The 14,593-nt window shown below is 49.3% G+C and overlaps 5 protein-coding genes across 5 annotated transcripts; 2 read left to right on the top strand and 3 right to left on the bottom strand.

Annotated features, from left to right (window-relative positions):
• Positions 1 to 746: 746 nt before the first annotated feature.
• FTJAE_13072 (uncharacterized protein) lies at positions 747 to 1,273 on the bottom strand (the record flags this gene model as incomplete). Its single annotated transcript, XM_037346177.1, has 2 exons — positions 747 to 750; positions 807 to 1,273. 2 exons carry the CDS (start codon positions 1,271 to 1,273, stop codon positions 747 to 749), a joined length of 471 nt encoding a protein of 156 aa, XP_037199871.1.
• A 1,259-nt stretch (positions 1,274 to 2,532) lies between these two features.
• On the bottom strand, positions 2,533 to 3,757 carry FTJAE_13073 (26S protease regulatory subunit 8; the record flags this gene model as incomplete). The annotated part of the gene is made up of 2 exons (XM_037346178.1): positions 2,533 to 3,467; positions 3,523 to 3,757. The coding sequence occupies 2 exons, from the start codon at positions 3,755 to 3,757 to the stop codon at positions 2,533 to 2,535; spliced, it is 1,170 nt and encodes a 389-aa protein (XP_037199872.1).
• Positions 3,758 to 5,528: 1,771 nt separating this feature from the next.
• On the top strand, positions 5,529 to 8,987 carry FTJAE_13074 (Ca2+:H+ antiporter; the record flags this gene model as incomplete). Its single annotated transcript, XM_037346179.1, has 3 exons — positions 5,529 to 5,715; positions 5,779 to 8,507; positions 8,559 to 8,987. 3 exons carry the CDS (start codon positions 5,529 to 5,531, stop codon positions 8,985 to 8,987), a joined length of 3,345 nt encoding a protein of 1,114 aa, XP_037199873.1.
• A 477-nt stretch (positions 8,988 to 9,464) lies between these two features.
• FTJAE_13075 (pectin lyase precursor) lies at positions 9,465 to 10,592 on the bottom strand (the record flags this gene model as incomplete). The annotated part of the gene is made up of 1 exon (XM_037346180.1): positions 9,465 to 10,592. The coding sequence occupies one exon, from the start codon at positions 10,590 to 10,592 to the stop codon at positions 9,465 to 9,467; it is 1,128 nt and encodes a 375-aa protein (XP_037199874.1).
• Positions 10,593 to 12,075: 1,483 nt separating this feature from the next.
• On the top strand, positions 12,076 to 13,518 carry FTJAE_13076 (uncharacterized protein; the record flags this gene model as incomplete). Its single annotated transcript, XM_037346181.1, has 1 exon — positions 12,076 to 13,518. One exon carries the CDS (start codon positions 12,076 to 12,078, stop codon positions 13,516 to 13,518), a length of 1,443 nt encoding a protein of 480 aa, XP_037199875.1.
• Positions 13,519 to 14,593: the final 1,075 nt, after the last annotated feature.

Below are 14,593 nucleotides of genomic sequence, written 5' to 3' on the forward strand. Positions count from 1 at the left end.
AGCTCAGTATCAGCACCTGCAGGCAACTTTGCCTTGCCTCTCGCGATAATTCCTGTCGTTTCTCACCGTTGACTCGATGATGTTGGGCGAACCAAAGGGGTTACATACTTGGCTTCTAGTTACCTGGGATCAGAGGCTGTGTCACTGAAGATACGAACAATGGCCAAGCTAGACGCCAGCTTCGTCTGTGTGTCTAGACGCGCTCGCAAGCTCTATCTGACAGCTCTTTTATTGCCGATAGGAGAATAGCCTTGTTACTGCCATATAAGGTGGACGAAATCATCATTGCCAACTGCTCTGCTTTACTCTTCTGCTCTTTAAACCTGAGATACAGACTTCTTGAACATTGATAATGTTCGGCATCCCTTATCGGGATCACGAATATCGACGGTACACATATACAACTATTCTCTCAATGACTTGCCTTCAAAGTTTCACCAATCTTGTTAATTGAGAGTTACACGCTCAACTTGATGTGCATTCGTACTGAACGTAAGCTCTATTTACATGCCAGATCTTAACTGTTGAGTGGCCGAACAGTGGTGCCGACTTGTTCATACACCATTTAGGGAACATGCGCCATGCATCTTATCGCACACTCCAGGGCCTGCCACATCTGCCATCCGTCCCGCTGTCGAAATTATCTTCTCCCTCACGGTCGAATGAAGCCATGATGTCGCCGTTGGTCATCTCTCTGCATCGGCTTAGCAGCTGGTACCGAGATGTTTCTGTCCGGGAGATCAGAGTTACCTAATGAGTTGTTAGTGCTTCTATTCACTATTTTATTGACATCTTAAGGGCCTTACCGAACAATTCGAGTCTCGGCGACTGCAGATGCGAGATCGAGGATATCGTCAGTTCCGGGGGATACTGCATCATCTGTCTGCTTCCCCTCTTCGACGTCTTCCTGTGTTCCAACGGTCGGCTCCTGCGTCTTTGTTTTCTTGTGATGTCTGGTGTGCTTCTCCATCTCTTGTCGTTCTCGTGCTCGAGCCCTGTCAAGCTTGATGAAATGTTCTTGTTCACCCTCGCTCCAGAGTGCCCGAACAGTGCGGACTGTCTCTATGATGAGTAATTCCAACTCTTTGTCGGGATCTTCGATATCAGAGCCAGTCCAGGGTTTGGGAACTTCCTTCTCCTGATTCGGTAGCTTCGGGGCTTCTACATTCTGATCGGTCTCGAAGGGTGCTTCAATGTTGGGTACAGTGTTCTCAAGGCCGTTGCTCTTAGGAGGCGTGTTCAGCCCGGCCTCTTCTTTGGATGGGCTGGACATCGTCAAAGAATCACAAACAATGTCGCAGTGAAACTGGATATTTGACAGTAGGTCAAAGGATGAAAGGATGGTGGAGTGATAATGGAGGATGGAAAATACTTTCAGTGTGTTGTTGTACTTTAACTCGTGCGGGAGACAGATAGAGAAAGCCAGTGATTCAAGGAGTAAAATGCGGATATGTCCACACTGGTCTGCATTGAAACTGCACAGTGAATCATAGCCATGCGTAGGTAGGCACTGGCAAAGAACTTCTCGATGAACATTCTCTTTGAACCTTGTTATCTATAGCTAAGGTATTGTCTTTAAGCATCATTCTTCAATTATTGTTCCCATTTCTTTCCTACCCCTCCCTCTCATGCATCTTCAACTATGTCTACCTGGTAAGCCACGCTGGTATCCCATCATTTACAGACTTAGATTGAATCCCTCCTCTACTCAGCATCGCTGCAACTTCACCATACCGGTGACGAAGCAGATGGCTCAAGGTGTTGCCGGTTGAATCAAGGCTGGTCTGACCAGCATGCAGTTTGAGATCAGGGGGAGGGTGAAGGAAATCCAAACATGCTGCACAGGGTGGCTGCGGCTGTTATCAAAGACACATAAGATAACACGGCCAAATTTATAAGTTATTCAAGGCTTAGGGTCTATATCCCAAGCTTAGGTTGTATCATCATAAACTTGGCATACGGAACCCCAAACTCATCATAAGCCTTCATTCTAAGCCCTCATTCTAAGCGTGAGATGCAATACTTCCAAGTTCCTGTGCTCTTGTCGAGGAGGATCTGGAAGCTGACATGGATGACTTTGTATTTGGAAGCAAACAAGGACGAGAACTGCATTCGACAGCTCTCAAGTTAGGACGCACAGGAGTCAAGTTCCAAGACAGGGGTCAGGAAGATCAAGATCAGACAGACATCATCAATGCTATATCTGTTCCAAACATTGGCCTCTTAAAGGTCACATACGAACCTTGCCGGGTCAAAATCACATAGAAATCAACCAGATTATTATGTGCCCATCATTCACATGTGCTGTGTTATAATATATGCACAAGCTTCACGCATTACAAAGATAATACTTGTGTCGCTTGAGATTGTTGTTTCCATTATGGTACAATCTTCTATCCTTACAACTCCGCTCCCGCTGTCATGACCCAACCCATCTATAAACGACCAGGCTCTGTTGCGAACCCAGCAGGTTAACCAGCAGCAGAGACAAGAATACGGATAAATAAAAGAACGCCCCTTGTTGCAGTTTTCTCACTTCCAGAGTTTGCCAAGAGACACCTCCTTGTCGTCGTGCTTGTTGAGAATCTTTGCCGTGGCAAGCTCGAAATCTTCTTGTGTCACGTGCACTCTTCGCTCTCGGAGAGCGTACATGCCTGCTTCCGTACACACACCCTTCAGCTCAGCACCAGAGCACCCGTTCATCTTTTCCGCGATCTTGGTGAGGTTGATACCACGGGTGAGGTTCATCTTGCGGCTGTGAATGCGGAGAATATCCGCTCGGGCCTCGACGCTGGGCGGGGGGAACTCGATCTTTCGGTCGATACGTCCTGGGCGCAGGAGGGCAGGGTCGAGAATGTCAAGACGATTGGTGGCCATGATGACCTTGATGTTCTTAGTAGGTTCGAAACCATCGAGCTGGTTCAGCAACTCGAGCATAGTTCGCTGGACTTCAGAGTCTCCTCCTGAAGAACCCTCCACTCGTGAGGAACCAATACTGTCGATTTCGTCCATGAAGATGATGGATGGGGCGTGCTCTCGAGCCATGACGAAGAGCTCTCGCACCATTCGACTACCCTCACCAATGTACTTCTGGACCAGTTCGGAACCTGACACTCGGATAAATTTACAGGCAGTGTGGTGAGCAACAGCTCGTGCAAGTAGTGTCTTTCCAGTACCAGGGGGGCCGTATAGCAAGACACCCTTGGGTTGTGCAATTCCAAGAGACTCGAAAAGCTCGGGGTGCTTGAGACCAAGTTCGATAACTTCCTTGATCTCCTTGATCTGCTGGTCCAAACCACCAATCATGTCGTATGTGCTATCGGGGACCTTCTCTACCATCATGAGGGAGACGAGAGGATCGACGGAGGAGGGGAGCATCTTCTCGAGTTTGTAGCTATCAGATAGGAGTGTGACTCGCTTTCCTGGCGTGAGCTTGCCGATATCAACACTATCCGACACATCGACCACTGAAAAAAACGTTAGTATTCAGTAATCGAAGCTAGATGGCCTGAGTAGGCATACCATATTTGCCCTCAGGGTGAACTTTAACCAAAATCTTCTTGGTGCTCATGACCTTGACGACTTCTCCGACATAGGAACCAGGCTGTTGCAACAGACCCAGCTCTTCCCTCAACAATCGCACGCGTGAGTTGTAGTCATTTCTCTGAGCTTCGAGGCGGCGAAGCGCGGCTTGTCCCTTAAGGATCTCAAGCTTCATAGCCTCGATCTTGTTGTGGTAGTACTCGTCGAGCGCCATCTTTGGCGAAGCTCCCTTGACGTCAGGGAAACGAGCTGATGATAATTGTTCGGGGGTGAAAATATGTAAGATTTGGCACGAATTGCCAGATTCACGGGTTCGGGGTGGAGGCGGAGATAGTGATGCGTGTCGGGGATTGGGTGTGTTGGCGATGGTTTGCGATGAGGTTGAAGCTCGATGACAAGGCTACAGCTTGTCTCGTAATCCTCCAGAACGAATGAGCGCACGGGCCAAGCAGGTGGGAGCTGCCCGAAGGTCGGCGTTATGTTGTGCCGTCGTCCGGGCGACTATAGGTGTAGGGTAAGCTCTACTGAAGAATTGGTTAGAACCATTGTGATGGAACCAGCCGAGAATTACATGTTGCGTGTTCTTCAATGGTTTGCGGGATTAAAATTATGGCCTGTGGTAGCCGAGCATGGATTCTTTTGCATGCCGAGTCTCTGTGTGAAATGTCGAGTCTTTCAAGGGCCGTTTCATTGTGTCAAGCTCTCATGGTCTACAGCGTCGTCAAGTGTACAGAATCATGGCTGCCACTCATAGTGGAACTCCACCACCCACAGCGCTCTCTGCCGCGTTACCCCCACTGAGACACACTAGACCGCTTAGGAGTTGATGCAAGGCTCATCGAAGCTGACATGATATCGGCTGTTAAGGTATCAAGATATGGTTTAGGGAAGAAGATGGATCAGCACCCGGCTAAGGCGGATGAGTCTGTTCTCTTGGCCCATGATCATCTTCAGATTACTTAGAAATTCGGACACCTAATCGATTACCTTCGGTGCCCCTCTGTTGATCAAGGTCAACTGTCGTGCAAAGAGCCGCCTGTCTGCTACCAACCAAGACCCTGGGGATGCATAATGACGTCGAATCATTGGACGAGGTTGAACACGCGCAAGGTGCGATAAGACACACTAAGCTGTCATGGGGAAGGTTGGTTGATCACGAGCTGCGAGCTTGGCTAAGGTGGACCAGGCAAAGGAGCTAGACTAGGGGCTGATGCTGTCGATGTCGGTGGTCTAGCTTGTTTATCGTCTTATGTACATATCCAGAGTCGATTTGTGTGAGAGAGAGAGTGCTCCATCGATTTTGAGTTGGGATACGGCTACAGCACTGTAATGTATATCCGTAGACCACAGTAAACTTTCTTTGTGTTCAGCTAACGGACTTGAAAACTCATTCCTTCTTCCCCCGTAAAATAACAAGAGTCAATTGTGCACTCTCTGCCTTGATTCCTTCTTTGCGCAGTCTGTTGCGCTTTCTTGGAAAGCTCACTGCAGCTCGAGTAACATCATTTTCCAAGAGACTTACTTGCTTGCTTGCTCGGAGACTCCGTCCATCTCTTTTCCCTCATCAACTCTCCCTCTCCCTCTCTCTTTCAACCTTGTCCAGAAGAAACAAATTCCAGCTCGTCTCAGTTGTGCTCGCTCATCTCAATTTTCACTCCCAACTGAGCACAGTCCAGTCCTAGGAGCCTGTCCCGCTGCCCAATCCTTCGTCTCATCACGATTCTTGGTTGCTTGGGCCGTTTTGATCATCGCGTCGCATCGTCTGTACGACTTTCTCGGCGCTGCATCGTGACATTGGCATGCTCGGCATTCCCTCTTTTTTCTCAAGTATAGAGATAGGTACAGCTTACGTTTGGTCGCATTTGTGAGCTTGTGTCTTATTTATTGCCTTCTTTTGTTTGTTCACCTTTTTGCATCAAACAATAGTTTCTTGTGATAAAAGTCGCCTATTACTCGACTATTGATTGCAGTACCACTGTTCCACTATGGATCCCTCGAGACGGGAGAGCTCGTCGACTGGGCATCAACTTGGCGACTCTTCTGGCAATGCATCTCCATCGGATACGCGTCATCCGCTTGCCCAGGCCGAATCTGCCGTTCTTCGCGAAGCAGAGGGCTTGTCAGAAAGCTTCCAGTCCACTGACACTGTGCGGCGGAGACCAGAGGGTTATGGTAGGTTCCATGCTCTATGCCTTTTCTTGGCGAGAGACCGGGGTTAATTTTAAATATTCCTAGGCTCGATAAGCGGTCCAGCTGCTTCAGGTTCAGCTCAGCAATCAAAAGAGACATCCCAAGAGCGCAGCTCGTCTCGCGCTACCCAATCTTCACGTCCTGCGAGAGGCCCCGAGAGAATGCGATCTGCCACTCGACTACGAAAGCCACCAATGCCTCGACGTCCATCTTCGAACACGCCTTATCGTGGCGGTGTTTTCTCAGCCGATGACGATGTACACGAGGTAGAGGCCGATGCCGCCGAACGTCAACAATCATATCGTCGACGACCTCAGCTCTCGACCCAACTCTCTCGAGTTCAATCGCGTACGAACGAAGACGATGAAACCGAAGACACCAACGATGATAATGGCGAATCGACCGAGAGCCCTGCTGAAGCACAAGGAGATGAAGAAGAGACTACCCCAGTCGAGGGCCAGGACGACTCAGATAGCGACGTCAGTGAAGCTGAGAGCTTCACCCTCAAGGACAGACAGCAGGCCATCAACCAGACTCACCCCTTCGGTATTCGTGTATGGAAGCCAGCATTGTACAAGAAGGATCGTTCAATTCAGAAATTTGCACAAGCAGACATTCATTCAGCGCCTGGTGGAAGAGTGAGCAGCTGGCTTCTAGCTTTCAATCTGCTCTGGACCCTTCTTTTTGGTTGGTGGTTGGCTTCGTTTGCAGCTATTGGGGCCATCGTATGCCTGCTCTTTTCTGCGGCTCCTAGTGGGAGAGAGTACGGAAGAGTTCTATGGGGTCTCGCAGGATATCTGTTTTACCCCTTTGGCAAGTTTGTCCGTCTGGAAAAGGACGAGACCTATATGGACGAGGACCAAGATGAAGGACGCAGCATTTCTGAATACGAGCAATGGCAAAGCGGAGACCTAGAGTACGGCCGATTGTTCTTTGGACCTGATCGCAATCGCTCAATTGTTGGACGTTCGAGAAGAAGTATTGATTCTGAGCCCAGCGAGACAGAGAGCTTGCTTGGACGTGGCCGACGTGGCGAATCCTCAGAGCTTCCTCCCCGAGTCAAGAGACGACTTTTTGGACGTGGCCAGTGGAATATTGGCCGTGTCATCTTTTTCATCTTCTTCTACTGTCTCATCTCGCCTTCGCTCCTCCTTGTATCCGGCATCTGTTGGTTCTTGGTTTTCTGGATTCCCATGGGCAAGGCAACATTCTTGCTGTTTGACCACCTTCGACGACATCCCCTGGCTCTGTCTTTTGAGACTGATATTAGATATATCCGTGAAGACGATGGCCCGAGCTCTTCGGTCCTCCTCTGCACATACCGCGCTGTAGGAACTCGATACTGGAAGTACACTGTTGATGGTACCAATATCTTCCTCATCAACCTCATGGTTGTCGTCGTCTTTGTTATCGCCGATTGGATTGTCCTTGAGGGCATATTCCATTTTGAAGGATTCATTACTTCTCCCGCCTTCCTCTTCTGTGCTGGACTCTTGTCTATCATCCCTCTGGCTTATTTCATTGGACAGGCTGTTGCATCTATCTCGGCCCAGTCTTCGATGGGCGTGGGTGCCGCCATCAACGCTTTCTTCGCAACTGTTGTTGAAGTCTTCCTCTACTGTGTTGCTCTTACCCAAGGCAAGGGACAGCTCGTCGAGGGAAGTATCGTGGGAAGCATTTTCGCAGGTATCCTGTTCTTGCCGGGCATTTCCATGTGCTTCGGTGCTATTAAGCGAAAGACGCAGCGCTTCAATGCCAGGTCTGCCGGTGTGACATCAACCATGTTGCTGTTTGCCATTGTTGGTGCCTTTGGCCCTACTCTGTTTTATCAGATTTACGGCACCCATGAGCTCAACTGTATGGACTGCGAGGACTACAATACCGGCGAAAATAGAGACTGTCGTCGCTGCTACTTCAGCCAAGCTCCTTCACTCAGTGACAGGTTCTACTTGGAGGCTGTTCGACCTTACTGTTACATGGCAGCGGCCATGCTGTTCTTCTCATACTTGATTGGTCTATGGTTCACTCTCCGAACTCACGCTGCCGTCATCTGGAACGCAGAGGTCGAGGAGAAGCGACATGAAGAGCATATGCATTCATCCAGCCTTCGCACTTCTCAAGTTCACATCCATCCTCATACTCACTCTCAAAACACCGCCGAGACCAGTAGTGCTGATGTTCGCGATACTCAACTTTACAAGCGTATTCTGGGCCAGTCTCTTAAGCAGTCTGGCTACACAGAAGACCTTTCTCGTCAGAGCTCTATAACCGGACAGACCGCCCCTGCCAATGGCTCAGCTTCGACACTCCATGTTGTGCCTCCTAAATCCAGCGGCGGTGAGCAATCTCGCTCTGCTCTTCATGTCCCTGGTCTGAGCGATGCCGACAACAAGATCCTCCAACGCGAGGTGACTGAGATTGCTGCCGCGGCTGCGACAATTGCATCCCGCGAACGCATGTCACGAAAGCCATCAACTGTGCCCCCCACTCATGCTCCCGGCGCTCGTCCTTCTGCGAGCCGTCAACACACCCACACGCATGCTGAGACCGAGGGCGCTGCTACTGAAGCTCACCAAGCACATGGGGGTCACGACGCGCCCAACTGGAGTCGTGCCAAGAGTTCCATCATTCTTCTTGGAGCAACTGTTCTGTACGCAATTATCGCTGAAATTCTGGTTGACACTGTGGATGTTGTTTTAGAAAGCTTCTCGATTGATCAAAAGTTCCTTGGTATCACCTTGTTCGCCCTCGTTCCCAACACTACTGAGTTTTTGGTAAGTAGTTTTGTTCACCTTATTTGACGGACAATTGCTAATCAACCCTAGAACGCCATCTCCTTCGCTATGAACGGAAACATTGCACTCTCGATGGAGATTGGTTCGGCTTACGCTCTGCAAGTGTGTCTGCTCCAAATCCCTGCGCTCGTCTTCTACTCGGCTTTCTGGCCAGGTGTCCCCGAGGGTGGTGACCCAGCGCTGTATACTTTCTCACTTCTCTTCCCCCAGTGGGATCTTGTTACTGTCATTCTGTGCGTATTCTTGCTGAGCTACATGTACGGTGAAGGAAAGAGTAACTACTTCAAGGGCAGCATTCTTATGTTGACCTACTTGGTTGTCATCATTGGCTATTACTTCAGTGGATATACAGATGATGCTATGGGCATGGAGCGATTTGACGTCATGGGAGCTGATGGGAAATACCAGAGCTACAAGACAATTGGTAGATCGACGAGGGGTATGGCATTCCCAGCATGAGTTGCTGGTTGGTGAGAAAGGGGTTGAGTAGTTGTATGGGGAGAATGTGCATTTACATGGACTGTTAATACTGGACGAACATACACTACATCATACACATAGTACATTCGATGAGCCCTTGATTTGAGGGTCTGCATTGTTTGGTGTTTACACTTTCAAGAAGGTTAATTGTTTTTGGCGCGTCATTGAGTTATGAGCATTGGGGAATACGATGGATTTTATCATGGACTCGTGATTGTAAGGTGTTAACATCTGGATGTAGTCTTTCCTCACCATTGTCATTCTATCACAACGACTTTCAGCTCTGGTGACAGCGTGATTGAGTCAAGATATGTTACTGATATTGACAAAGGCCTAATATGTATGGCCAGATAAGATATGTAAAGATACTATGTACAAAGAAGTGACATGCTGCCAGATGTGATATTATATCAACGCCTCATCTCAAACAAGGTGTTTAGTTTAGTTTAGTTTAGTTTAGGCCATGCCGAAGCCAGCGGAGGTCATGACGTTCTTGGCGCTGTTGTAGTCAGAAGCACTAGCAATGGTCTTGCCCTTGAAGTTGCTGAGGAAGCCAGTGTTGGTGCCGCCGAGAGTACCAGAGCTGCCGAAGCCGTTGAGCTGACAGTTGCGGCCGAGAGAAGCAGCACAAGGAGAGCCAGAGGTGGGAACACCGAAGAGCTGGCCCTGGTAACCCTTGGAGTTGACGGGGTACTTGACGTTCTGGAAGATGTTACCCTCAGCGAGGACGGAGCCAGAGTCGATCTCGAAAGCGTGGTCAGGGACATCGTGGAAGTAGTTGTTGACGGCGTGGAGGAGAGTGTTGCCGGAGACCTTGGGGCCACGGCCGGAAACGCGGTAGACGTAGTTGTTCTTGAAGGTGACGAGATCGTTGGAGCCGGCAAAGTAGAGACCCCAGTAGTGGTAGTTGTTGCAGCTGGCAGACCAGTTGGTGGTACCGTCGATCTTGCTGTTGGAGATGGTGACACGGTTGCAGGCGTTGTTTCCGAGGACAATGTGCTGACGACCGATGAGAGAAGTGGTAACATGGTCGATCCAGACGTTGTCAGTGCTGTCGAGGGTAATAGCATCACCACCCCAGACGTATTGAGGGTTAAGCTCAGTGATGTGAATGTTCTGGATGATGACGTTCTTGGAACCAACGATTCGGAGACCCTTACCACGGATGACGCCCTTGGAGCCAACGCCGATCAGGGACTTGTTGGAACCAACCTTGATACCCAGAATACCGGCCTTGTCGTACTTGACGTTGACCTTGGGGGCGTTGGGCTGGTAGTTGCCGCACCAGTTGTTCTGGTTGATGGCAGTCTGGCACTTGGATCCAGTTCCCCAGGGGGCACAACCAGTCTCGCTGGCGGTACCCTCTGTGCCGATGAAGTTGATGGTGCGGTCGAGGTAGATGACGCGGGCGGAGGAGTCGCCGAGGTAGGAGACGAGCTCAGCGGCGGTCTTGGGGTAGACAGCTCCAGCGCTGCCTCCTCCTGTGGTGGAGGAAGCGAAGCCCTCGGCGCGGGTGGGAAGAGCACCGAGGACGGAGGGGAGAGCGGCGGCGACCGCGAAGAGGGTCTTGAAGAGAGAAGGCATGGTGGTTGATATAGGGAGTGACAGTGGCAGTATGTTGTGTGTAAGTGAAGAAACCAGAGACCCAGCTACTGGTTGTACAAGAAAGAATGAAGGAGAGAATACTGAGAGGAGAGTCAAGGAGAGTGAGATATCGTGAAGTTCATATACTAAGCTATCTCAGTCCCATCGTGTAAGCCAAGCTAGTCTGATCCTCCACCTTATGGAGTGAGCATCATCCTAGCATCGGAAAAGCCCCCCCTTGGCATACGGGAATTCGGCGAAGTTGACGATAGATTACAGCCTTATTTCGGGGTGCAATGCTTCATCGAGCCACGGACCCTCCCGGCCCATGTTGCCCTATTCGGAAGCGGTCCGGGATGTGATTCGTGGGAATTCCGTTGATGTTTCGGCGCGGTGGGTTTATCTGTAGAAGCCCACACGCCCCCCCCCCTATCAAATGTTACTACTATTTCCTTCCAAGGTCAAAGTGTTGTTCTTGGTGGACTTTTACTTAGATTGTATAGTCCTTGAAGATAAAATGGATCATGGATATAAGCAAAAGATGGGATGATTCTGATCCCGCGTATCCAAGTGGAGCGCTTCGGTAGATGAGCGAGCTCCGGATCCGATGCGGTGGTTCGGCCGGCTAAAGGAGAGCCCAAGATGGAAGGTCCTTCATTTACTATCACTTTTGCCAAGGGTTCTAATATGATTGATTGATTAGCAGCTGCAACGTTAAAGTCCATGCATATCCGTGTTGTCACTATCCGGAAGTATTCTAGAACCTTAGATTTAGCCTCTTTGTGACAGGTACTCTAAACAAGTAGTCTAAACAGCTACCAACTATCTCTCGATAGCTTGATTTTAGGGTGACATATCGTGATAGACTATTCCGTTTTGTCCAGGCACTCCGAATCACTAGTTGCTAGCAGATAAACAGAACATGAGCAAAGTCCTGTGTTTTCAGCTCGAGCTTCTCTTCTGGTGAGGTTTTGTTTGACAATCAGGTGGTTAAAGGGATGGGGCGGCACTAGGCCCATGTGGTGATGGGGCTGTTCAAGCGTGGTTCAAGCGTGAGTAGCTTCGTTCTTAGCTCTGTTGGTTCCCTTGACTCGTGAGTCTGTTTCATGTTGATGATTTTCTTTATCTAAGCTTTGATGTTTTAGCCATTTGACTGAACATAAGCTTGTCTTTGGCTAAATTGCCCTGTTTGACTACCCTTTTGGTATACAAATGTCTGGTGCATAATCTGGAAATATCCTCACTGTAGAGAATGGTCTGAGTTCATCGACTCTCGGGTATGTTTTGCTTAAACAATAGAACACAGTCATTACTATGGTCGATGATGTCTCTGTAAGTATATTGAACATGAATGAGTCTACGTAGTCCAAGATGCGAGTATATATTCCGTCTATGTGAACCTGAAGCGATGGTATTTCCTCACTACAGTAGTAAACACCACCCTCTGCATAACCCGAACTCTTCAATATTTCACTCTATCACCATGTCTTCCTCGTCTAACACCACTGATGACCAACAGCAGGACTCTCTGTCCAAACTTCCAACTGAGGTTCTACTTGACATTGTCGGCAGGGACTATCTGAAATGGGAGGACCACTGGAACCTCCGACGTACATCATCTCGCCTATTCCAGCTTGCTCGGGGGCCCATGTTCCAGGGAGGAGACTATTGCATCTTTCGAATGGCTTGCTTCCGCGGTGATCTCGATACGCTAGCTATTTGTGCTCTGTATGACGCCGTACCGACCGAGTGCCGTCAGAAGTGCCTGTTCGAGGGTCCTTTGGGTATCATTCAGCCGGGACAAGGCCTTCACCCAAGTCAGACGGAGAATGATAACTACAAGGAGTCTGGATATTCCAATGCCTGGGGCGACGGACTTCGCGGGCCCGGCGACACTCGAGGACCCGACGACACTGTTACACAAGCATTCTACCACGGACCCGGCGACATTGTTACACTAGGGTTCTACGAAGGTAACTTTTCTGCAGAGAGATTCATTGAGGTTTGGCAATGGCTGTCGGACCAGGGGTGTGAACTCTTCACTTTTGTGAAGCTAAGCTCCCTGATCATCATGCCTTGCCCTTGCTTCTCGTCTGTTCTGCTATCTATGCTTCCAATTGCTACTGACAAAGCGCGCCATCAAGGGATCTGCGACGTGATCCATTTCCTTTACAGCAAGGGCTTGAGAATCCCTCATCCGGACAGGAGACATTGGGTGAGAGGAACGTGGCCAGCTTATGACCCTCTAGCCAAGGGGAATCGCCCAACCATCCTGCAGACTCTGCTGCAGACCAACTGCCCACCCTCCATTGTTGAACTCTACTTGAGACAGGTCAACGATGAGGGCCTCGTTTTCGATTATAGTCGCACATGGCTTTCATCCCCGCGTGGATTGGGATGCATCTCAGAATTTCTCCGCATCCTGTTTGATGATATGTTCGCTCCCTGGATCTTCAAGGGTGACAATACCCGTAGTATGGGCGATGATCTCCAAGAAAAGATCTGCTTACTGACTCAACACCAGGGCGCCAATGCTTTTGAGCTATACATGCTTCAGGACATCGTCACCGCACTGCGGAGGATTGATGCCAGAAAGGTAAGTCGGGGCTATCTTGACTTTGACCGCGATGGAGTGTGGTGCTGGTATCAACTCTGCCTGACAGTTGCTTATATCTCTGATCAGAATATTTGCAGCCAAACGGTGGATCTTCACTTCACCGACCCTGGAGACGCAGAGATGATTAACCCGTACTTCAGAAGAGCCTGGGCTCCTCACACGGAACTGGCGCGTGCGAGGAGGGGGGTCCTTAAGAAGAGAGCTCTCGAAGCTGGGCAAGATCCCAATGGCGTTCAGCCACAAGGAGTGGTACCAGCGGGACGTAGGTGGGCTCAGATGCCCCTGGCTGCTTGGGATTTCATCCTCTAACAGGCCGTGATGATAGATTGAAAGGTGGCAGATCGTAGAGTGAACCGACAGTAGTATTTCCTCCTGGAAGTAGTGACCAGTATCCCGAGTTGTAAGATATTGTACTAGTATAGACTGAAAGTAGAAAAGAAAAGGTGTGTAAAGTATGCCGAAGTTCCCTACAATGATCATTCAAGAGCGTGAAGTTTATGTCAAGATTGTCCTTGATTTAAATGAAAAGTAACAGGTTTATTCATCAACATGGTCCAAAGACCGAGCAAGGGGAAGCAAGAGAACTATGGTCTAGGAGAGGAAAAGACTTAGATAAGTTTAGATAAATTTAGGCTAAGCTGAGTAGGACCTTAGACCAGTTAAGCTTTCTTCCCCCCAAGGTCCAACGAACTCTATCTCGGGCCTGTCTTTTTATGAGGCTCCCCCCCTAACATGGAACAATAGCCTGGGATGTTTAGGTAAGGTGCAAGTGTCTATTAAGGTTGGGCCGAGTTCGCTTTTACAACTAGATTACCTTGAAGCTATCTGTTGTGTGCTCCGAGTCCTTCTTTGTTGAACAATGGCTTTGTCAGGGACGATAGAGCAAAGATCGTGACGACCGCACCTTTCCCTTTGTCTCTTTTCTCATTTTTACCCACGTATATTAATACCAATTGAAGTACTGGGGCTGTATTTCGATGGTTATTGGAGAATCCGTGATAAAGGACAGTTGGTCTGAGTCTGTAAAGGTTGGCTGAAAAGCATCCACAATGTTGGAGCTGGTCATCCAGAGTAGAGCTGAACGCAGCCCCTGCCCGGAACCTTTTCACAACAACAGTAATTAGCAGTAACCAGTAATGGTATGTCCATAGCTTCGGTAGAACAGCGTCGATCGAAGTTCAAAATAAAATGCTTGTTTCGGAAAGCCCCTGAGTCGCGCTGGCGAGGGACTGTTTGGTGTTCTAAGTTCTTAGTAATCTACTGTATTTATTCTATGAATACCAGTGGAACAGACGCCATATTGTGAGGACAGTGGCATTGTTCATAGCTCAGTGATGCTTCTGCCTAAGTCTGCTTCCCACTGCCAGTGGAACTGCTGTGTGAC

Source organism: Fusarium tjaetaba (assembly GCF_013396195.1).
Source record: "Fusarium tjaetaba strain NRRL 66243 chromosome Unknown NRRL66243_c0000384, whole genome shotgun sequence".
Classification (NCBI taxonomy): Eukaryota; Fungi; Ascomycota; class Sordariomycetes; order Hypocreales; family Nectriaceae; genus Fusarium; species Fusarium tjaetaba.